Raw genomic sequence first — 23,300 nt, 5'->3', positions numbered from 1 at the left:
TATGTCCTAACCCTGGTGTCCATTTTGGCACAATTATGAAAATAGATATTTTTTTTATTATTATTATTTCTTGAAGCTTATGTTTTCGTTTTACTTTTGAATGGCTCATTAGCATTGATCTAAGAAATGACAGTAATAATAGTGTTACTTGTATAGAAAGTTATACAGTTTTTCAGTAGACACATCCATCAATTAAGTGAGCAGTTCGAGAAACCAAAATTAATGAGAAAGATAGGTGTGTTAATGAAATAATCATAGTATAATCAATTTGACTGTTAAAATTTGAAAAGCATTTCAGGAAGACAATATGAATTCATAATTTATGTCTAAAAGTGATTAATAAAAACTGTATTTAATAACAAAGCTATTTGTCATCATTTAAAACTTAAACACAAAATTAGTCATATTGTGGTTCATGTTGTCATAATAATAAAGTTGAGTTGTTTTTTTTCTAAGACCTTCCTTTCTATTAAAAACAGGTTAGAAAGTATTCACTTCCCTTAAAAGTAGAAAAAAAAAATTGGGAGGGGTGGGGAGAGGGGAAAGAAATTTCTGTAGCTGACTGCAGAGTAGCCCTTGGCCTCCTTTGCTGTCAGCCTTGCTGTGAGCTTGGCTGGATTTCTGTCTGAGTAGGGAGTCTGGAAATGGGCCCTCTGGTCTAAAAATTACAAAAAATAATAATAATTAACATGGTGTTTTGGGTAGGTGGTGTGTTGTGTGGACCCCCCTGGCCCACACCCCGGATTTTGCATTATATAGCTATTGCAGGTGTCACACTAGAAAATGTAGCAGAGTCATGCAGTGTTCAGTATTAGCTTTTAGTTATTAAAAAAAAAAAAAAATACACGCGCAAAAACACACACACACAAAACTAACACTAGGCTTTGTTTACTGACTCTTTGATTTAATTACTGTTTGAAGACGGCCGAATTAGCTGTTAATTGATTTAATTATCCAATTTGTTTGTTTCAGGCATGATTCCAACAGAACTGCAGCAGCTCTGGAAGGAAGTGACAAGCTCGCACACAGCGGAGGAGGCAGCCAGCAACAACCACAGCAGCCTGGACCTGTCCACCACCTGCGTCTCCTCCTCCGCACCGTCTAAGACCTCCTTAATCATCAACCCGCACGCCTCAACTAATGGACAGCTATCGGTCCACACTCCTAAACGGGAGAGGTAGGTGCCGGTGGGGTTTCCACCCGTGAGGATTTCCGAACAGCGTGCCGAAATGGTGGTGAAGTTGTTGGGAGCAGTGGCCAACCGCCTTGGCCTCGGTTTTGTCCTCCACGTCTTGCTCTGTCTGATTTTGGCGTGGTTGAATAGAGTCTCCATTGGGCAGAATATGCTCCTTTTGTTCACATCTTTATGGCTTGTTAATTGGATCAATGTGGGCACAATTAGCTAATTAGAAGTGCATTGGATAAGCTTATTGGGGGAAGTGTGAAGAGTGTAAGCTGGGTTTTTTTGAGTTTTGCATCACGGGTGGTGTTACTTTTGATGCGCTTTGCGTTTGCAGCCTGGAGGTGAGGAAGCAAATCTGTTGGTCAGTACAGGCTGTTTTACCACTTGTTTTACTGCCAAATTTCAGTGCCCCATCTCATCTAAAGTGTTTGCCTCACTTCTACCCTGTATTTGCCTGCTTTCACAAGACAAGATAGGCTTGAGTTCACCAGGTTTCTCTAAAACAAAGTGGATTTTTTTTTTTAAGTGCTGATAAAATTAGCTAACTGGTGGTGTTTGGCTTTTAAAAGTGTGAGTTAATTTATACTTGCTAGGCTTGCATTGTTAAAAGAAATGGCTTAAATCAGGGGTTGTCTGTTGACGTGCTTCTCGGCGCGGGCTCTGCTTTATTCCAAAGGATGCTTTATTGCAGGTTTGTTTCTTTACACCCCCAGATTTCACTGAGGCGTGTCTAACAACATAACTTTTGCTTACGGTGAGACAGACGGTCCCAGAGGAGCTCGGGCCGTGGGTGCCAGTGCCTGCTGTAGCCTCAGCGTCGCTGCTGCCGGCGGCAGCGGAGGAGGAGAAGGGTCTCCAGGAGTGCGCGAGCAGCGTGGGCGCAGCGGGGAGGGCAGTGCTTCTTTGCATTCAGGAGAGTCCCTTTGCCCATCTAGAAATGTTATAGCAGACACTAGTGAAAGCTGGATTTTATGGAAACTGATGGCTTTGTCTTTCCGTCCTCCTTTCATTCATTAGAAAGAGGATAATGGAATTTTTAAGCCATAGAGTTTATATTTCTGGTGGTCTGAAAGTAGATTGATAGGGAAGCTATATAAATACCTCTTATATCTTTCTAATATTAAGAAAATAGTGCTGTTGGGAATAGATAGATCTTAAAGGAGAGCACACTACTGTTGAAAGAACTGCTCTGTGTGTGTAAGGCATCGTTTTATATCCATTGCAAGGACATGTGGGGGAACAGCAGCGTACACATTTATAATGCATATAAGTGTCAAGGACATGGTTTTCATGAAGACTTGCATGGGATACTAAAAACAATTTGATGTTTATTAAACAATTAAATTCCCTTTTTGCTGCATGTAGAGCTGAACAAGATGGGTTTATGACTTTTCAATAAATTTTTTATCTATGTTTTTCTTACACAGTATATAAAATAAAAACCCATGCAGTGAAATGGATCTTCTTTCATTGAATAGAGGCATGTGCTGTCTGCTAATGGCAATCTAACTGAGGAAATGGTATGCCATTGCTGTTTTGTTTGAAATGCAGTGGAAATACAGGAATCTGTTCTGAAGTAAGAATTTTCTCTGTGTATACTGTCAAGTAGAACTGGAAATCCATGTGTCTGAGTCCTGTAATTGTGGCCCGGAGGCAATTGGGATCTACAAACAAGGCAATACATATGTTTTTATTAGTAAAGTTCCAAATAAATTAATTAGGAAAGCATAAACGTGCCATGGTATTGTTTGAGGTTGGCTTAGTTTAGAAGATTTAAAATCCTCAGTGGTTAAATGGATAGCTGTATTGTTAAAGCTTGACATTACACTTTTCTTACATATCTATTGAGTTCTCTCTGATATCAAAATACAAAAATAGGTATATTTAGGAATACAAATAAGAGAGCTACAGACTTTGCTTTATCTTGCCTCTGTTTGGTACATGGAGAGTTTATGCCATCCATTTGCTGCAGTGATTGAATTACATCTTTATCCATAAGTAGAGCAGGAGACTACACGCAGAAGAATGCCTACTGATGCACTTAAGGGTTTTGTTGCAGTCTCATCAGGCACCGTGGTGCCTGCCTGGATTTCATATGACACAGAAACTCCTCTTGTTGAGATGTGTTGCACCGTTTCCTTTCTGAAAGGGTATTTATCTACAGGCGGGCAGTTCAGGGTAGTGAGAGAGCAGTGAGGAAAAAGGAGCTGTGCTCTGCCGTCAGATGTATATTTGAAAGCTCACAGAAGGTGAAATTTTAGCGTACTTACAAAAGAGAGAGCACAGGCATGAGCAAGGTTTTGGTAATTTTTTGATTGCAAAGGTTAAGACTAGAAAAAATCATGGGTCTGTGGGAGCATGAATTTGCTAGACTTACAGTGAAATCCATGTATGTCCTTGTAACCAGCTGGTTCAGTACAACAGCTGAGCTTGCAAATCCAAGGGGACCTGTGGAGGTGGTCCTGAGCCCAAGCTTGGGTCGGATGGGGCTGTCGGAAGGGCTCGCAAGGGAGATATCGGCCCTTCCACCTCCCACCGCACAAGTCCGCAGCTTGGCCAGGCCGGGGCAGGTTTCTGGGTTGTGGCTTCCCCCCGTCATTCCTGCACCTCCAGTGCAACTGGCTGTTAGCTTTGGTCTGATACAACCAAGAGCTATTTATTTAGATTTAAACAACAATAAAAAGCACATAGTAAAAGCTGTAAGTGTCCTAACAGTTAAGCACAGCCACATCATAACGACTGCCCAGCAGCAATAAATAATCATATACAGGTAACATTAACTTTTAGGGTGTGCTGTAAAGCTGTTTCCCCCCGCTTCCTCTTGGGCTTTTGAGAAGGAGTGGGCTGCAGGAGGCAAGTTGGTTATGTGGGAGTTACTATCATCACTGTCATCTCTGGTACATGTCAGGGGGATAGTTCAGGCTGTTTTACGGGGTTCCTGATCCCACAGGTGAGGTTGCAAGGCTGCTCGAGACCTGCGAGATAGGAAGCTCTCGGCTGACCGCAGCGGCAGCAAAGGCACCTGCGTAAAAGTCATCGGGTGAGCGGCAGCTCTGCTATACATCTTGGCTAAAAACACGTTTTGGTTATAAACAAGGGGTTTAAAATAGCAGGAGAAATAGTCATTGGCTGCTCAGCGTGCCCACACGTCTCGGTGCTGCAAGACCAGCCTCACAGTTGCGTACAGCAAAGCTTTAGTCCTGCGCAGGCTGCAGGGACACAGCTCCGGTGTCACCGGTGACACTGGCCGCGCTGCGGCTGCGTGGGGCTGCCGCACTCGGAGCTGAGCGACAACAAAAGTTCTTTCTTATGACAAAAAAGCGAATGGTGGGTGGGTGGCCAGAGTCACCCCGGGATGTTTGAAAAGCAAAAATGGGTTCAGAAGCAGGAGGCATCTTCCATTCCTGGGCAGGGACTAGGGAGCATCATGGGGCTGCTCTTGGTTTCTGCGTGCTTTGTGTGTATGGCTTTCACAGGGATGAAACAATTCCAGCTATAAATAATGGGTTAATGCTTTCATTCATTTGGACTTTAAATGTATATTACATCTATGCTTTTGTCCCACATTTTGCCCAGTTTCTGTAAGTAGCAGCAGCAGCAGCTCTGGGGTTTGGTGCACAGCAATCTGTTAAGGAGATAAATAATCTGCTTTGGCATGACACTCCTACTCTCCTCTTTAATTTGTCTTACACAAGGAAAATTATAATTAAATCATTCAGGGTAAACCCTTGAGTGTAGAGAAGGAAAAAACACACTTTGGTAAAGATTGCCAATAGAGACCAACTTCCCTGTTGTGCCGTGCAGAGACATTTATCAATATTCAGCACTATTAAAGAGAGAACATTTCGTGTGATTTGTGAGGCGGATGCCAAAGCTCAAATCAAGGCTTGTTAAGATCCTTTCCCCATGCAATCATGGGCATTCAGCATCATTAGAATTCAGCACTGACTGTGTGTTTCATGCTTTGATTTTACTCAGACAATTTAATAATGTTTATTGTGCTGATTATATATATAAATTCACTCAATGCAATAAACATACCTCAGTCATCAGTACCCTAAGGGAAATATTTAGTTATAGATACTTGTATTCACTCAGGATAAGCGAAAGTGAGACCATCAACCAGCATGCAAACCTCTCATCATCTTATCAGCATTTGGGTTTCTTCAGTAATAAGCATTTTCTCTCCACAAGTAAATAAATAAATAACAGGAGCCAGTTAAGTACATCTGCTGTGCTTAGAAATGTCAAGGACAGTACCCGCTTTCCATCTCGTTCCACTGCATTTTATTTGGGGGAAGCTTGATTATTTTCTTAAGAAAACCAGCAAAACAAAGTGGGTGGATGCCCGGTTGCTTTAGGTGACTACTAACTTTATAACCTGATGAGCAGTGGGCATCCCGAAATGTACGTGCTTGGGAATATTCCCCATGTGGGTAGCTTTGGAAAAGCAGAACGGTGCAGATTTCATCAGCGCTTTGTGGTGAGCGGAGGTTGCCCCAGCTTGGGCTTGAACCGGGAGGTCTGGGGGTGCCGTGGAGTGGTGCGGGTGCCTGTGCGCTGGTCCTGTCCCTGTTCTCTATTGACTACAGCCACGACAGGATGGTGGAGGCTGTACGTAAACAAGTGAGTTAATGAAAGTCCAGATCTGTTAATTTAGGAAACACGTCTGTTTGCAAGAGGTAAGGTGAAGGGTTGGAGGTAAAGGCTGAATGTCCAAGAGACCTTCCTCCATCTGCCAGCAATCCCATGTTTGTCCCCTCTTGTCTTTATACCCTTTCCAACCATGCTTGAGTCTTGCCCTTCCACATAAACAAGCACCCATCTCATAGGAGAAATAGATGGGATAAACAAGGGGATTTTTAAATGACTTTTTCTTGCCAGCATCGCGGGAGGAAGGAGTCTGGAGAATGCTTTGAAGGGAGGCAAGAGGAACAGCGTGGCAAACCGTTGATCTGCTGGTTAGGCTTAATGCATTGTGTTTTACTGTTGTTATCTTCCATGCCAGCTGATCCTCCATCAAAATCCCAAGGCCCTTAGATGAGGGCATTAGGATTCAGCACAATTAAGAATTACAGACTTCGGGCCATTATTAATGCTCGGGATGAAACAATTCAGCCTGCAGTCCATATGCTCCCAGGGCCTGATCCTCTCTTGGCGGGCCTCTCCGCGTAGTCCCTGGCATTCGTTCTGCACTGGTGCCAGCATCAAATCTGCTCATCCGTGTCGGCTCCTCTCAGTTGCTCCCTGCAGTAGATTTTAGCTCGTTATACTTTACCATCAGCAGAGTTAGATTAGGTTACCTCAAATCCATTCTCCCTTAAGAAATCTGTCTTCCTGAGGCCTTTCCTCCCAGAAGGTATTTAGCTGCTCCATGTACACAAACCCCATCATGACCCTTATGTTGTTACTCACTGTCTGAGCAGCTCAGGTGCCTCCATGCAGCTTCCTCTCTGCAGAGCCAGGTTGGAGCCGGACACTCGAGCCAAGCCTGGGTGCCTAGCTGCGTATCCGATAAACCATCCCGCTCCCTACATGGCTGCTGTATTTCTTCTCGTTGCACCTCGTAGGGGTGTGATGGCTGTGAGGCCAGTTGGGCTGTTCAGCGACGGTGACGCTGCAGCAGCCGGAGCAGGGAGCTGGCCCAGCCGTCTGCATTTGTTGTGTGCACATAGAACCCAAAGCATCCCACTACCTGATCCCTTGGTGCTCGTTCCCCCGCCAAACAAATCACCACCAGATACTATATGCTCTCCCCATCTGAGTCACTCCTCTCTGTAATCAGCTTTGAAAAAATATCAGCCGTGACTCAGACCTGGAGTTGCTAATCTTCAGTTTTAAGCCTTATCAGGCACTTTTTATTGTTACTGCTTTCCAAATTTGGGTGTATAGCATCCTTTGCATCGCCCGCACCTACCGTCTGCCACGGCACTCACGTTTTTGAGAAACCTTCTGCTAAATTAGTTGTACAATACCTCTTGCTCCTCAGTCTGCCTGGGAGCTCTTTAATCAAATTACGCCTTTCAAAGAATTGTTTTACTAAACCCTGGAAAATCGTTTCTAGTTTATTTTATTTGTCTTTCCCTACAAAAGATGCAAAGTTGACTAGCCTGTGATTTCTTGGGGTGGGCCTTTGCTGATTAAGGTTGCTGTGTTTTGACACTTCGCCGTTCTGGGGAAGCTGCCCCGGCGTCGGGGAGCTCCTGAACGCCAACGCTTCACTGCTTTCTGGTCCCGTGTAATAACCATCAGTTGTACAACTCCAAACACTAAGCTAATGTATCAGAAAGCACTTAAAATAGATTGGGTGAGCCTTGGCAGACGCCTAACAGAACTTTTCCAAATTTTAGCATATGTATTGTTTTATTCCTCCATCTGGCCAACAGATCATTGTTTGATATCTGAGTGCTTTGCATATCTCCTCCCTTTTCTTGCAACTGAGATACTTACACGTGCATTTAATACAGCTTAATGCTATTTTTACATACCAGAGAAATAGCTGATGGCTTTCTGTTAATTGCATGCACTTTGCAGTTAAACTTTTACTAAAACATTCCTGTCTAAATACTTAAAAGTCCAATGAAAATTTGTCCTCTTCTTTTATTAGAGGTGTTTATGTAGTAGTCTTAAAAAGGGACCTGTTTTTGTTTTACTGCACCGTGGATTCCTGTTTCTTTTTATTTCCTCCTGTGTGCAAGTTGTCCTTCCTCAGCATTTGCTCAGGAGATCTGACTATCCTAAAGAGCTGAGCAGGGAGCTAATGAAGAGCTCTGTTATTTTTTTTATCATGCATATCACAGCCTGAGAGTGGAAAAGAAACACCCTTGAAAATGCCATAAAAGTAGAGGAGAAGTTAGGTGATTTTTGTGTGACTATTTTCTCTGCTGTTCAATAAAAATCGAGCAGTTAGTATGACAGCTGTTATATCATGTTATATCGTACTGCTAAGATATTGAGTAGCATTTAAAGTAAAACTCCACCATTAAGCTGTATAAACTTTATCCATTTCACTATGGTTTAATGGAAAAAAATGAGTTTCTCAATAAAATGACATCATTTTTCCCAGGTTGTAATGTTCACTTTACAACTGTTTTTCTTTAATTCAATTTATTTTACTTTTCTTTTTCTTGGCATCCCTTTTTTCTTGCAGTTTGGAGAGGGGGAAATCTGTTTTCGTAGAGCAGCTAGGTACTGCTTGAACCTCTTTTCCCTTCTCCCCCCTTCCTCGACATCTTGTGCTAATCTGGAGCTCTATTTTTGTCAGTCAGACAGGGTTATGTTTTCAAAGTAGTGAGATGCGCATTGAAATTTGGTAATCGGGATTCGTCGCTTTACCTGCTGCACATTGAGGGGTGGGGGAAGGAGCCCAAGGAAAATTTATATTGCATTGCTTGCTGCTGGAGCAAGGTTTGTGTAATGCCATGGGGTGTTTTTCCATATAGCTTTTAAGGTGGGAGGGCTGTAATTTCTTCTATGTGATCAGGAAAGACATACATATATTATAAAGTGTATTCTTCTCATTAAAACGATGGTATAAGCCCAGGCAGGGAAACTGCTGATATGTGTTGCTGCTTGTCGTTTTGGGCTGCGTGAATAAAGACGGTAACTATTCCTTTGGGAAACGATCTCGGGAACCGAGCAAGAGATCCGCTAGCCAGCGAATTCTTTTTAACTGTAATTTTCCTTTTTGTGTACACTCAAAAATAACATCATGATGGGCCCTTAAATACCATTTCATACACAGAGCACAATTTCCACAGCACAGGTGGTGCTAATATAGGACAGTCCCCTAGGCACTTGTCGCCAGGAGTTGTACAGCTTGTTCAGTGTCTGCATCCATATGGCAATCTGTCCCATTCATAGAAAGACATTGCAGCTGTGCCTGTGGGTGCTGTGGTCAATGTAGTGTAAAAAGTAGATTTTAACTCTCGGCAACCTATGTTCTGCTGTTTGTTTTATTGTAGAATCCAATTTATAACGTGGGGGAAGAAAAATCAGCTCTGAGCAAATTCCAGAACAATCTCGCTGGCTTCAGGTTTTGTTTATTCTTGGAGCGCATGGTTAATCAGCAGGTGCACCAGCCCTGCGCCCAGCGCCGCTCTAATGAACAGTTTACAGGAAGTCTTGCTCGGAAGAAACATTTTCCTCGTTGTTTATACTGTGAATTAACTCAGAAGTTGCAAAGCTGTAAACTATGATAGCTGGCCATATATGTCACGCAAGTCTGTTTCTTCTTTTTTTTTTTTTTTTTGTTCTTTCTCAATGTTGCATGTTTTTTCTTGGTTTTTTTCTTGGCTGTGCTGTACTTGGGAAGGATGCTGAGCCCCTCAGTACCATGCACTGCAATACCACCCAGCCAGGAGCTGGTGGCTGCCCCTGAAAGGGGCAAATCACAGCGAAGGGGCTCTCTGAAAAAGGGGGGCTGAAGTGTTAGTGCTGCGCAGCGGTTCGACTGTAAACAAGTGAATGTGATTTATAGCTGCTCTGGTATCTATCATTCCAATGCCAAATGTTGTTCTGTTTTAGTGTGACTATTTGTTATGCCTTTTAGTAAACACAAACAAATAGACTGCCTAGCACCTGCAGCAGCATATGATATTTATACTACCTGTACGATTCAGCATGCTTCCCTGGGGAAGTAGGCTTGTGTCCTCTCGATTTTAGTGCTTTTTTTAAATAGCATTCTTCGGGGGGAAAGCATGTGGCAGAGCAAATTCAATGCTTTAACTGTATTTCTCCCTTGGAGTCATTATTTATCTAAATTATCTTTTTATAAACATTTTCCCAAAGGGCATTTTCTTAGCTGCCGCAGGGCTGTGCGGTGGGTGAAGGCTCACCCAGCGAGCTGCCAGGCTGTATGTGATGTGACAGTCACCTTCTGCGCGGGTTTTGTTGTGCCTGTGGGACAGGGGTGAAAAATACTGACGTGAATAATCTGTGTTAATCATATTTGTTGACGTATCGCCGGTTTATATAAGTGTGAAAGACTTGCCTCAACTCTAAATGTAACAGAATATAATTTTGTTAAACAAGAATAGCTCTTGTTTCTCAGTGTTTTCTTTTACTATAGATTTAAATGTAACAACAGAATATAAATTACAGTAAAATAATGTTGGCAAACAGGATCTTTTTACAAAGTGTGTATGTACATTTGTAATTTTACCCCTCAGTCTCAGTGAAGTCCAAGGTCTAATCTTGTGTTTTTAAACTTGCATGTGTTCTTAAAAGCGTTGCTGAATCGGGGCCAAAGCCTCGCCATTGCCACCTCCCTCTGCCATGCAAACTGGGTGTGTAAGAGGGGTGGGATTGCTGCGCTGGAAGTCAGTTTAAAAAAAAAAAAAAAATCCAACAAAAAAATCACAGAAACACCCCCCCAAAACCCAAGAAAGTGGTAGGACCACATTTTTTTCCTAATTAAACTAAGATACTGAATCAATCCGTTTTCATCTGAATAAATTAGGAGGCTGTTCAGAGAGGAATAAAATGAGATTTAGCAGGGATAAGTAGAAAGTAGCCCAGCTAGGAAATAAAAATTCCAAACTGCCAGTTTGACATGACACGTCAGCTGCTCAGCATCGGTTGTGTGGGAAATGACTGAGGCATAATCGGGGTTGAGAAATTAAGGTGGGACACTCTGTGCCATGTCTTAGTTAAAAAGGTAAATGTAGTCATGGGAGGCATAAACATGCATGTTGCATCTGAGTCCTTCTATTTTCCTGTTCTACTTTATGCGGAACCAGTTAAACCACATTGAGTGTGATGTACAATTGGCCACTGTCTTGCAGAAAGGATAAAGAGAAACTGGAGCAAATATAGAGGAGAGCAGCTAGGATGATAAAGGAGTTGGAGGGAATAGGCTATGAAGACAGATTAAAGGGAATTAAAGATCGACACCCTGGAAAAATAGAGGCTCTAGGAGGATGTGATTATGGTATGTAAGTACATGAAGTGATGCTACAAAGAGGAAGAGGGAAAAAATTGTTCTCATTAGTTAGCAGTGCTGCTGGAATTTAAAATCCAGCATTTCAAATCGTGTGCATGTGGGTATATTTGATGTACTTTTCACTACAGTACCTAGGCACAAGGTTGAAATAAAAAATAAGAGTTTTAAATAGTAGAGAAACTCGTTAATTCAAGTGCAGGAATGGAACTTCCACCTGAGATAAGTGATGGATTCAATACTGAGTTTTTTGCAATGGGCATTTCTCTTAAGTGGTCTAGAAATACGTTCAATTCTTCCAAGGAGAGGATGTAGGGCAGTGGCTGTCTGGGCTCCGTGGCCATTCTGCTGCAGGGTTGGAAGAGGGGGTGCCACTGGAAGAAGTATGTAGTACTTTTAGAGTGCTGGAGGATCGTAATGTTGATTAATAATCCAAACCATCAGTGCATAGATCAAAACCAGAAGATGATGCATATAATTATCCAGTCTGGTTATACTCTTTGCAGTGGGGATGGGGATGGAGAAGAAGGGGAATGTTAGCCAGGTTTTGGCTTAGTCTTGCTGCAAATGCTCCAGTGCTCTCATTGCAACAGGCATTTAGAGAGTATTGCCACAAGAGGCATAAGGATGGGGGGCAGTGATTTGGGGTGCATTGCTGGCCTTGTGCAATGCTACAGCTCTTTTTTTTTTTCCTTATACTACAGTAATATACAAGTTAGCACACACTGATTAGAAGACAGGATTTCAGCCTGTAGGCTGCAGTTTTAACCTGATTTGTCTTAAATTGGTGTAGTCATTTTAAATGTAATATACCTCTCCTGTTACTTCCAATAGGGCTTGATATAAAACATGAGCTTCTTCTAGTCCTAGGTCTGGATGTGAACTAAAGAAATGAGGAAGGGGAGAAATGCGGCTTGAAAAAGCATCCAAAAATTTTCAAGCCAGTTCTCGAAGGAGCTGTCACTGGCCACACACATCAAATGCCACCTCTCCCGAAGGCCCGCGACCCTCTGCTAAGCTTTATCCAGCAGAGGAGAGGCATTTACTCTGCTCAGACAATTCACTGTTCAGATCACATACCTGCTTTGTGGGCAGTTACTGAGGCTTGGCTGGAAGCATGAATATCTAGAAGTAGTCCATTTCCGTATATATAGTTTAATACTTTTGTTGATTTTTTTTTTTAATTACTGTTTTTTTTTTTTTTTTTTTAATTTAGAGAGGAAAGAGGTGCTAAGCTACCTTAGTAAGAATTCACAGGGATTTGCACTACTGCAGCTTCACTACAAAACACATCCTTACTCAGTTGATTTTGCCATGAAGGCAGGAGGTTACATTTGAGTGCAGTTGGTACAAGGATTTAATAATTACTGCTTCCGTTTTGATTCTGAATCAAATACAGCAGGTGTTTCTGACTTAGAGAATTGTGACATTTTCACCAACTTTATTCTGTTGGTGCCTTTCAATGAGCTTTAGAGCTCACCAGGCAGTCATGAATATGGGAGACCTGTGTTGGTTCCCAGTTGTGTCTCTCCTCCTCCTGTACAAGACCAAAATCGTGGCATTTTGCCTTGACGGCTGTGCCATCCATGTCAGACCAAGGGGGAACGTGGTGTGAGACTGAGCCCCGCGCTCCTGCCTGGACCGTGCACTGACATTGGTTTCATGGCAGCTGGCAAAGATGAGGTCACTTCCCATTGCCCTGAGAAATAAAATAATTTTTTTTTTTTAAAAAAAGACAATTCTGCAATTTCTGTGGGTGCTCTGCTCAAACACCTTCCAAGAGGAAGGCAGGAGACGTGGTATTGATTTTTTCAGTGTGCAGGTGGCTCAGGCATGTTCTCCGTACCGTTAGAACAGATGCTTCATAACTGTAATAGAAAATCAAGGGTGCTTCTCTACATCACTGACTTCCCCCAGTGTTTTGGCAAAGATCGTTGGCCCAAGCAGATGTGGAAGAGAGTGAGTGGAATATGAAGTATGTCAGCATCATGAATATTTAAAATATGGTCCACTGTGTGGCAGAAGTACTATTACTGAGGCTTCTGCTTAGCTGGTTTTTATATCCACCCGTGACTTTCTTGCCAGCATGGTACCCAGTGTACTGTCATTTTTACTCCCCATGGGGGCTTAGCTGTCTGTGGTTTCTCTGTCTCCCGTGCTTTTGTGTCCCAGAGTGTGATTCTTCAGTGATGCTGTAGCACAGAAGATATATTCCGGAAGTTAAATGGCCGAAGTGGTCCGGGCGAGTGGGGCTGTGCAGGTACCAGCTGTGGGAGCCATCCCTGTCGCAGTAGGTGGTGAATTTGCTTCCACACCCTCTGGAGATCCCTGGGGTTACGAAGCATCACAGGTTGCAGAAGGCAGAGGTAAAAACTTCTCTATCCAGCAAGCAGAGGGGAGCTGTGGAAGTGCCTGGCCCTTCTCTCCCCTCCTTACTGGAAACAGGGCTGGAGGCAGCACCGAGTAAGTGGACACTTACGCAGTTTTCAGCTTCCCACATGGATTTCGTTACTCTGTCGTATGTCATGAAAAAGCTGACTTACGCAAGATGTTTTACTTGCCAGAGGGTTATTTGCTGTACTTCGATGTAGTAACGCTGCACTATTGCATTATTTGGAAATAATTCTATCGTGTTAAGTATTTTGTATGCAATTACCTTCTGAGGAGAAGAAAAACCCCACATAATCTTGATTTTTACATCATTTATTCCTTCACTTCTTTGCAAATTATGTCTTGTTATAAAAGCACTTCCACTAACTAGTGTTGCATCACCAGTACCCAACCACGAATATGCGTTCCTGGGAAGGAGAGGGTGACAGAAACAAACACCTACTCTAATGTGTCATTAGAAATCAAACAGACCTAAAACTTGCTTCTGCTTGCCAATGCTCAGATCTTCTAAAAGTCTGTCTCCGGCAGCGAGACCAAGGATGCATCCAGATTACAGAAACTGCTTGCGTGCAGACAAAATATCATTGAACAATTTAAGATCATAGGTTTGTATTGTGCCCACAAAGCTGTTTGTTTATGTATTGGATTAAAATCTTCATTTTCCACCTCTACTTCCTCAAACACAGTGAGTACTTAGACCAGTTAAACAGAGTTCTCCATTCATTTCCACTGGCTGTATCCTTTGTGTGATACATCCGCTTCTGTATAAACCCGCTCTTTGTTTTGTTTTGGGGTGCTTCTTAAGGCTCCATCAGGGAACAAGTGGCAATCTATAATATCTTCAAAAGTGGGATGGGTGAAATAGCAGTAATCAGATACTGACACATAAAGGTCATCGAAAGGCACCACTGAAATCCCCCGAGCGGGAGGGGAGTAGCTGCCTTCGGAAAGGCACGCTGCCTATGGAGAGTGCCTGCATTTGTCTTTCAATACTGAGGGGTTTTTTGCTTTTTGAAGTGTCTATTTTTGGTAAGTTGAAGTAGTCACTCTGCTTTGTCAAATGGCAGTGGAAGCTATATGTAGGTGTTAAGTATGTTACGCTTAGCATCGTGTTAACAAAATGACCTTTTAAGTTCCCATTTACAGTCAACACCAATCTTTCTGGTTATGGACAGCACTAGACTTTGACATCCTGAGCATCGTTTACAGTTTGATACTCTCTTGGTCATTCCATCATTTTCTTTGGACACGATACCAGGGTATCATGTCCTACATAGTTTGTCTTGTCTTGTGCAAGTTCCCTGGAAAGAAAAGAGATTTGCACTTGGATTTAAAAAATAAATACAAATCTCGGTAGGGCTCTTTCCGTTGGCTTGGCCATGGCCTTTAGGCTCTCACAGAGAAACTTTAAAAAACCCTGCTGGGGGTTTAAGCCATGTGACTCCTGTTGATATTATAATGAGATTTACAGTGCTTAAAACCCACAGGGGACTGAGTCCTTACTTGGCGTCACACGGCGTTTCTGCAGTCATCCTGGTATATGGGTAACGCACGCCGTGTAAATTAATACACTGAATTTTTTTTGGGTTCTGCCAAACACACTGAAATCATAACTCTCCTATGTAGTCTTCATGGACTTTAATGGAGTGTTAACATGAAAGCCTACTTTCTCACCCTTTGCTGGATTCAGGTATGGAAGCAGATGATAAAACCCATTATTTTCTGAATTATTCTTTTCTGATGTGTATGGGGGATGTTTGACCATATGCTTGTCTGGCTTGGGTGGGCAGTGTTCCTTCAGCCATCCTCCCTCTGTCTCAGCTGAGGACACGTGTGATGTGGCATTTTTCTAATTTTCTTGCAGGGAATGCATCAGTCCCTTTGTCCTTTTAAAAACTTAGAGCTTCTCCCCACTTGCACATTTTAAAAGAACTTATTAAGTTAAACCAGTGTAATAGTCCTTTATAGAAAAGGCCTTTGTAAGTGTCTTCACCTACAGTTGTTTTTTTAGGAAATTGCTTTGCACGTATATATTTTTATTTATTATGCATGAAGAACTACTTGTAAACAGCCAACAATAAGATTTTAATGAAACAATGAATTAGGTTCATGTACAGCTCGTAATACCTTTTCCAGTCGGAGCTGTACCTTTGTTGAATTTTTTTAAAAAAAATTCAAATAATTAAAAAACCCGCCTTCAGTTATCTTCAGATTCTTGTTGGGCCAGAAGTCAAAAGTGGCAGAATCTGGGCAAGAATTTCTCTTGCAACTTCTTTGTATTTGGGATAACATCTCAGGGGTATGTTCTACAGTGATCTTGCTACCCAGTGCATCAGAAATAATACAGGAACAGAATTTTGTTATAGTACGTGGGCAGATAATATTACAGAACAAGAATAAACAGCATTTCCACATGTGTATAAAAGTAAAATGGCAAAAAGTAGGTGTTTATCCGTAACGTTACCTGTAATCCAGGATAAAATAAGTCATAAAAGCCACACCTAGATGCTGGTATGTGTTCATATCCTTTGTGTATGTTTGAAGTTCATAATACAGCACAGGCATGCTGTAGCAAAAAGATTTGATATGAAAAATAGCTATGTGTGTGAGCATAAAATAGAGATTTCAATATTATTTTGACATTTTATTTTTAAAGTCATCTAAGGTTATGGAAATTGTTGCGAAAATAATTCCTTTACTGAAGAAGTTTCCATGCAGAAGTTTTATAAAGAAGATATTTTAGAATATGGTTCATCAGTTAGTGCAACAGATACATTTCCCTGAGCACCACATGGCCCGGATCAAAGCGTCTCATGACTTGGATCAGTGCAGCCAAATCATTACGTATTGATTGGAATCCCGCTGAAGGATTAACCCCTTAGTGCTCATATGAATTTTTTTCTTTAACCCTGGTTTCAGTAGTTAGAAAGCTCTGTGACGTTCCTGTCAAATCTTAGCAAGGTTAATAGCCCCCACTAACCCTTCATACTGAGGAATCCTTTGATTACATGGTTCCTTTTTTTATGATGAATTTTGCATTTGAAAATACATCTTGAATCTTCTTTACTGAATCTTCTTTACTGGAACATAAGGGGGCTGCACTTGTGCGGAGAAACAGCCTATAAGAGGAAAAAGGAAACCACCCCAAAATGAAAAAAAAAAAACAAAAACACCAAACCCAAAAAACAAACCACCAGAAACCCCTCTAACCCAGTAAATAAATAACATGGTGAGAAAGCCAAGGCTGCAGACTTGATGCTTCTTCTCTTTCTATAGCGATGAGGAAAGCCTCGGGTCTGGTTGTATTGTGTTACAAGAATACACTGCTATATGGAGATGACTTTTCTTCCTGATGAAGTTGAATTGTAAATATCCAGTGTTCATAAATTTCTTAGCAAAATATCAAGCAGGATATTAAGCGGGTCTGTCAAATGATTTCTCCCCCGTCCATGTTAATTTAAATTCTTTACAAAGCTTTTAATTAATGAATGAAATGTAGGAGGATAGCTAAGTAAGAATGACACATGTTTCACACTGCAAATGGTATTTAAATCTGTTTTGAAAAAAACATGGGCAGAGTCAGGTGGGTACTGTGAGATCTTAGGGATGTTTCAGGATCTGTTGTTTGCTTGCTATTAAGAGTCTTTGTGAAGATTAATTGGCACGGTACCTTCAGTTACGCCACTTTTTTTCTTTTCTCTTTCTCTCCTCCAGTTTATCCCACGAGGAGCACTCACACAGCCATCCGCTCTATGGACACGGCGTATGCAAATGGCCAGGCTGTGAAGCAGTATGTGAAGACTTCCAGTCGTTTCTAAAGTAAGGATGGTTTTTTTGGCACTTGCATTGTACAGAAAGCATGCCCTGAAATTTTGTGTGCTGTCACTCACTGTGGGCCTGATGCAAAGCCCATTGAAGTCAACAGAGAGCTCCCTTTCACTTCAGTGGCTTTTGGATCAGGCTCAAGAACATTTTAACAGGGGATAGTAAATTAGCCCCATGGGGAAAGTATGGTCTTGCTCAGTGTATTATAATAAAATAGAGTGTTTGCAGTTCCGCAGCCTTTTTTTTTATTTATTTAAATAATTTTTATGTTGCAGTATTGATAATGTAAACAATACAACCTTGGTTTAACCTTGATTTCACTTTAATTTAGACATTTAGTCTTAAATTAACTCCATAATTAAACAGAGAATTGCAGAACATCACGTGAAATTTAATTTATGTCAGATAAGTAACTAATGAACAAAAGTCTACACTACTAAAAATAAACTATAATTATATTAATTGGGCCCCTGCAGTTTGCTGCAGACCTTTCCTTGCTGCCAAAGAACACAGTTTTACACGTTGCATAAACAGTGCATTATGGACTAGTATGTGGTAATGCGTGCATCCCGATGCAGGGAAGGACTGGCAGAGCTCTAATAACTTACACGTGGCTGCTCCACAGCTAAACCATCAGCCTCACCCCTCCAAGCTGGAGCAGAAAGCATTCCCATCATAAAAGAGTTTTGCATCTGGGTAGATCACCAGGTACACATACACTTTGGGTGCATCCAGGTTCTTGAAGGTCTGAGCACTGATCTTTTCTCAAGTACTGTGGCTATTTGGTTGTAAGATCACAAAAGACCAACCGCCCAAGCAGTGTTTATGATTGAAATGCACAAAGGGACAAATTCTGCTCCCAGTTACAGTGGTGATCTCATGAACTTAGTCCACATAAATAAATGAGATTCTTCAGGATGGATAAATAGAATCAGTCCCAAAACATTCAGCTGTATCTATTCTTTCTGGGGCAGTTCCCTGGGTTTTTATGTGAGGGAGGGAAGGGTGACAGCAAGCAAGAGGTTGTTTGTTGGATGATGTTAGATGAGACAGATAGGTTTTTGCTCTCAGAATAAAATGGGCCAGTTCTGCTTCCACTGGCAAAACCCTCCTGAATTCAGCTGGAGCGGCGCTGGCCGTAGTATAAACATATGTTACAAGTAAGGAATGGTACAGTAATGAGAAAGTTCTCATTACAAGCAGATTACAAAATAAGAAGGTGCTAGTCATAAATTTCCATGAAGGGTGGCCTCATTTCTTTTAATTCATCCTGTTGTTCACTTAAGTGAAATAAATTCTAATCTTGCCATACTTGCCAGCTCATTCATATTCATATACCATACTATAGCATTTAGACCTTTAAAACAATTCTAATTTTTATTGCACTTAGTGCAAGGGAAAGGTGCTGTGGTAGCCTTAGATACTGGAATAACGTGTGTAGTCACATGAAGTCAGATTATGCCACCTTTGCTTCCTGTGCTAGTCTCCTGTTCCAGATTAGATCTGTTGATTTCAGGAAGATTTCTTGCAGAGCAGTGGGCTGCTCGATGTGACCATCTGTAGAAAATACAGCCCATAAGTCACATGGCATGGGTAGAGGCAAGGTTGATTTTTATATGGTATTTTGGAGATGTTTCAGAAAGTAGACCAAGGCCACCAGTTCATCTGGAGGCGATACCTGGGGCAATCTATAGGTAGGAATAACCTGAAAATCACTGCCAGCCCATGCTGGACATGAAGCAGCTCCATCTACTCCAAGCTCCAACAATTCTGGTTCTTTTTTTTTTTTCCCGCCCCTGATTGAAACATTTCAACACAAATATTTCATGTGACTTTCTTAAACCTATCGGCTCGTGTAAATTTTCTTATTATCCAAATTCTACAGTGTCTAGACAAAGTCTTATTGTTCAGAGTGATATTTAACCCAGAACAAATGCAGAAATGAATGTCCCCAAGCAGCATATTGACACTTAGGAAGTGAACGTTGCTTCATAAAATGATACTGTAGCCTTCCAAGTCTCCTGTGGAGCGTCCGTCCTTAAAATTATACTGCCATTTATCAGAATTCATTACTCAACGAAAAGATAACAGGTAGATGCTTGAAGTTTCTGTTACTTGTATAATCCATGAAGCTCTTTCGACAGTCCCCTCAAGAGAAAAGCTCTTGTTTACGAAGTGAAATACAGCCCGTGTATCAATTGAGCATTGCTTAATTTCACTTACCTCAGTAAAAAGGCCTGTTAGAAAAAGCAAATATGAAATGAAAGCCCTGTATGCCAATAAAATGATTCTACAGTTAAGGGAGAAAAAAGGACTCACAGGTCTAAAACATGGTTCATTTCTTTTCCTCCTGAGGAAGAAATATCATAACTGTTGGTAAATCAAAACCAGAGATTTGACACTCTTCTGTGATCGTTCTGTAGTGTTTGTTCCCAAGGTGAGGTACACCACAGGGCCCTTGATTTCAAAGATAAATACTGTACAAATAACGATCCTAGTTGTCTTTCACTCACAGCCAACAGGAGGATGCTTATCAGAACCAGCAGATACACGGGCTATTGTACGCATTTATTTCCCTATTTCTTTTTGAAATAAGTTGCAGTTTTAGCGTTGTTTTTTTTCTTCTTTTTTTTTTTTTTTAAAATCCATCAGCCATTGGTTATCATGTGATGCGGTATCAATTCGAGCTAACTGATAGCAGCGGGGGCTGCTGCTAAGCCTAATGAAACAGTAGCACCCTGCATGCTCCAGAATACTCCCCGAGCCTAAAAACAAAAACAAGTCCAGTCTCACCACGGTGACCTGATGGCCTTCTGCCAAGCTGCGGGAAGCAAGGTGAGGGCTGGAGGGTGCACACGTGTCTCGCGTGTTAACCAGGGCCCGTCTCGCAGGCGGCAACGAAAGGAGCAATTAGTAGCACAGAGCGACTTCCCTTCAAAATTGACTCTATCCTTGATTTCATTTGCATGCGTTTAAAGACCGTTGCAGATAGAAATATATATACCCCTTACACGGCAAGTTGTTCAGGAAATCCCTACTGGAGGGAGGGTGGTTTATTTAGCAAGGTATCCAGGCATCCAGGGTGCAAAATGAAGAAGACTTGAGTAGGTTTTTATTCCCCTCCTTCTTTTTAAAAATTTGATTATAGTTTAGATGTGCTTAATCATGGCTGTACGGGTTTTAAATCAAATATCTTCTGTAAAAGAGGGACGCAGACCTTCGGTGAGATCTTGCAATCCTATATTGCAGTGATTCTAGTGATCTGCTTCATGTGCATTTAACTTTGATGAAACGAAGGGGAGTTTATGTGAAAGAAAGTACTAAGTGCACTCTGTAATGTTTTCACAAGTGTTTTTATCATGGTAACATCTTGTTTACTTTAGTTGCCTGCCTAAAACTACTTGGAACATGTTAAGAAAACATTTCGAGAAAGCTTCTACAAAGAGGCTTTTGTTTAGCAGCAACTGTGAGACTGCTCGGCTCACAAAGGTGTTAACTTTCAACCCCTTAAGCACTTCCACATGAAATTCCAGCAACTATGTTTGTGGTTTTGGAAAAACAAAGTGTATATTAAAGAAACCAGGTATATGCTAATACATGTTGAAGTAGGCCGGAAATCATAAATTGTTTCAAAGGCATTAATTGCTATCATTTGCATGTCAAAATGTTCTGCAGTGAAATCATCTGCAGTTAGCACAACAGAGACTTTTTAATCAAATAGGTAGCGAGGGCAGAGAAAAGGCTAGTCTATAGATGTCTTTTCAGATTTTTAAATTCCTGGCAGGCCCAGTTAACCTCCCCAGCTATAAAGCATTGCTGGCGAAGGTGCTGCTGTGGGTGCCGCCGGCGGCGTGGGGATGCGCCGGCAGCCGGGGCACCCATCCTGCTCCTGGCGGCACCCGCCTCGGCGCTCGGGGATGCACGCCAGCATTTTTCTTTTTCCAAGCCCATCCACGGATTTTGGAATTGCTGTTCAAATGTCGACGTTTACCGTTGCTTGTACAACCTCCCGATTAACCTTCCTGCCATGGCAGGGGAGTTGGGGACCTCGGCGGTGGCGACGCGGCGGGAGGCGGCCGGGGTGGCCCAAATCCCACAGTGCCCTCTAGTGCTGCCGGAATGCGGCTCGGCAGGAAAGTTTGCCGCCAGAAACCCAAAAGTGGCATCTCTGGGAGAACCCCGCTTCGGTCCTCTCCCGAGCGGAGCAAACAGCAAGCCAGCGCGAGCCAACTCCTGGAATTTTTCGCTTTACACACATAGATGAACATTTTTCCTCCCGGCTCCCTCCAGAAGATAAGTCAAGCGCCTGCCGGCTACGTGCGATGCAATGTTTTTGCGCGTGGCGTATACATAGCAAGGCACATTGTCTTGCGTTATTGCATTTTATACCTTAAGGTGCTCTTAGTTTATGTTTCACATTATAATTTCCGGTGTGTAATCAGAAAGCATTACTTAAGAGACAAGGATCATCTTTGTTTCATACTTTTATTGACACTGTCTACCATATTACTGTGATGTCTGAATGGTAAAATTTATTATTAGCAATAGTGTCACAAAAGTCTGAGACAGCGATTTTCCTTTCAATAAAAGTAGTTAAAAACCTTTTAGAAAATCCATAATTTTGATTGCTGGTACTTCATAAATGTATAACTGGTACTTTTTAGCTGTCTCTTTAGGGAAAAATGAGTTTTATCACCTGCAGTACCTGGGTTAATGAAATTGTGTGTTGGAATTTAGCCAGAATGAAAGATGAGATCATTCGGTGGCACTAATATTGGCAACAGGTCTCATAAAAGGGTTCGACTCTTTTTAGAAAAGTATCATTAGGTTTTTTTCTTTTTTTGAGGATGGGGGAGATATTCAAGTTATTTGTCATTTCTGAAGTTTCTGTGGTTCTAAGATTTTCATCTGCTGTAATATCCAAAACCCAGTGACCTAAAAGCCTCCACCAAGGCCAAGAGAAACACAACAGTGTCCATCAGTGCCTAGTAAAGGAATTTACTTGCTTCAGATTTCAGCTCCAGTTCCTGTTTCAGCCCTTTAAAAATCACGACTCTCAGCTCAAATTTGAAATAATGCTGCTTCTTTCTCATGGTCCTCTGTGTTTGATTGTTTGTGGATATTAGCTGTCCAGGAAATCCCATACTTAGAGATATAAATCCAAAATGATCTTGTTTTTCCGCAGCCAGCCCAGGATGTATTAGACAGTTATGATGATTTGTTAATTTTTGTGACCTGTATTTATTTTATGTGTGCCGTATGCTTTTAAAAGAGGGAATCAGCTGTCGAAATAGGCTACTTCTGTCAAAAGGGAGGCTCTTGACTCTTTCCTTTTAAGCCTTTGCTTTCTTTACTTTTGGAGAATTCTGTGTGTGCACCTCCATATGGTGGTAAACAAGGGCTGCATTGTGCCCTGACATATAAGCTTAAACCCAACCCTGTTATTGAAGAATCTTTTGAGATGTGTAAGCTGGGATTCTTGAAGGGCTGTCAGGCTTGGGTGTCGGTTTGAAATGTGCCTTGAATGTATAACTCTGCTTTCATTTTAATAGTGCAATATTTTTTTTTCTAATGTAATATTAATCGTCACCCATTTGTAGTGAAATTTCTTCCTCATGTCTGATGGAAAATAATTAGATTAGGTGTATTAAGTGAGAGAAGGTTAAAAAGAAAACTGGATAAAGATACCCTGAAAACAAATAATAAAACCGCACTTTTACCTGTGATTCCGTTGTATCCTCCAGAATAGGATTTATTTAGACCCACTGCTGCTTCTGCACTTACTTTCAAGACACTGTGTAGGAGACGCTGCCAGTTTTTGATGTCTCAACTTGTGATGGTTACATGGATAATAGAAACCAGTGCAGCCTACCATTTTTTTTTTTCTTTTTAAATCATAATTAAGACCCAGTGCTGCTAAACAGTGAATATTTACAGTAGCCAGTTGTGGTTGTTTTTTCC

General features: G+C 41.7%; 1 protein-coding gene across 17 annotated transcripts in view; it reads left to right on the top strand.

Moving 5' to 3' along the window:
* FOXP1 (forkhead box P1) overlaps positions 1-23,300 on the top strand; it is a 389,603-nt gene that overhangs the window by 325,174 nt on the left and 41,129 nt on the right. For all 17 annotated transcript variants that reach the window (XM_074879152.1, XM_074879155.1, XM_074879149.1 and 14 more), the window contains 2 exons: positions 973-1,177; positions 17,229-17,333. In XM_074879152.1, coding sequence (XP_074735253.1) covers positions 973-1,177; positions 17,229-17,333 — 310 coding nt within the window. The remainder of the gene's footprint in view (positions 1-972; positions 1,178-17,228; positions 17,334-23,300) is intronic.

Source organism: Strix uralensis, chromosome 10 (genome assembly GCF_047716275.1).
Source record: "Strix uralensis isolate ZFMK-TIS-50842 chromosome 10, bStrUra1, whole genome shotgun sequence".
Classification (NCBI taxonomy): Eukaryota; Metazoa; Chordata; class Aves; order Strigiformes; family Strigidae; genus Strix; species Strix uralensis.
The sequence above is the reverse complement of the archived record's forward strand: the minus strand, read 5'-3'. Positions and strand labels throughout refer to the sequence as shown.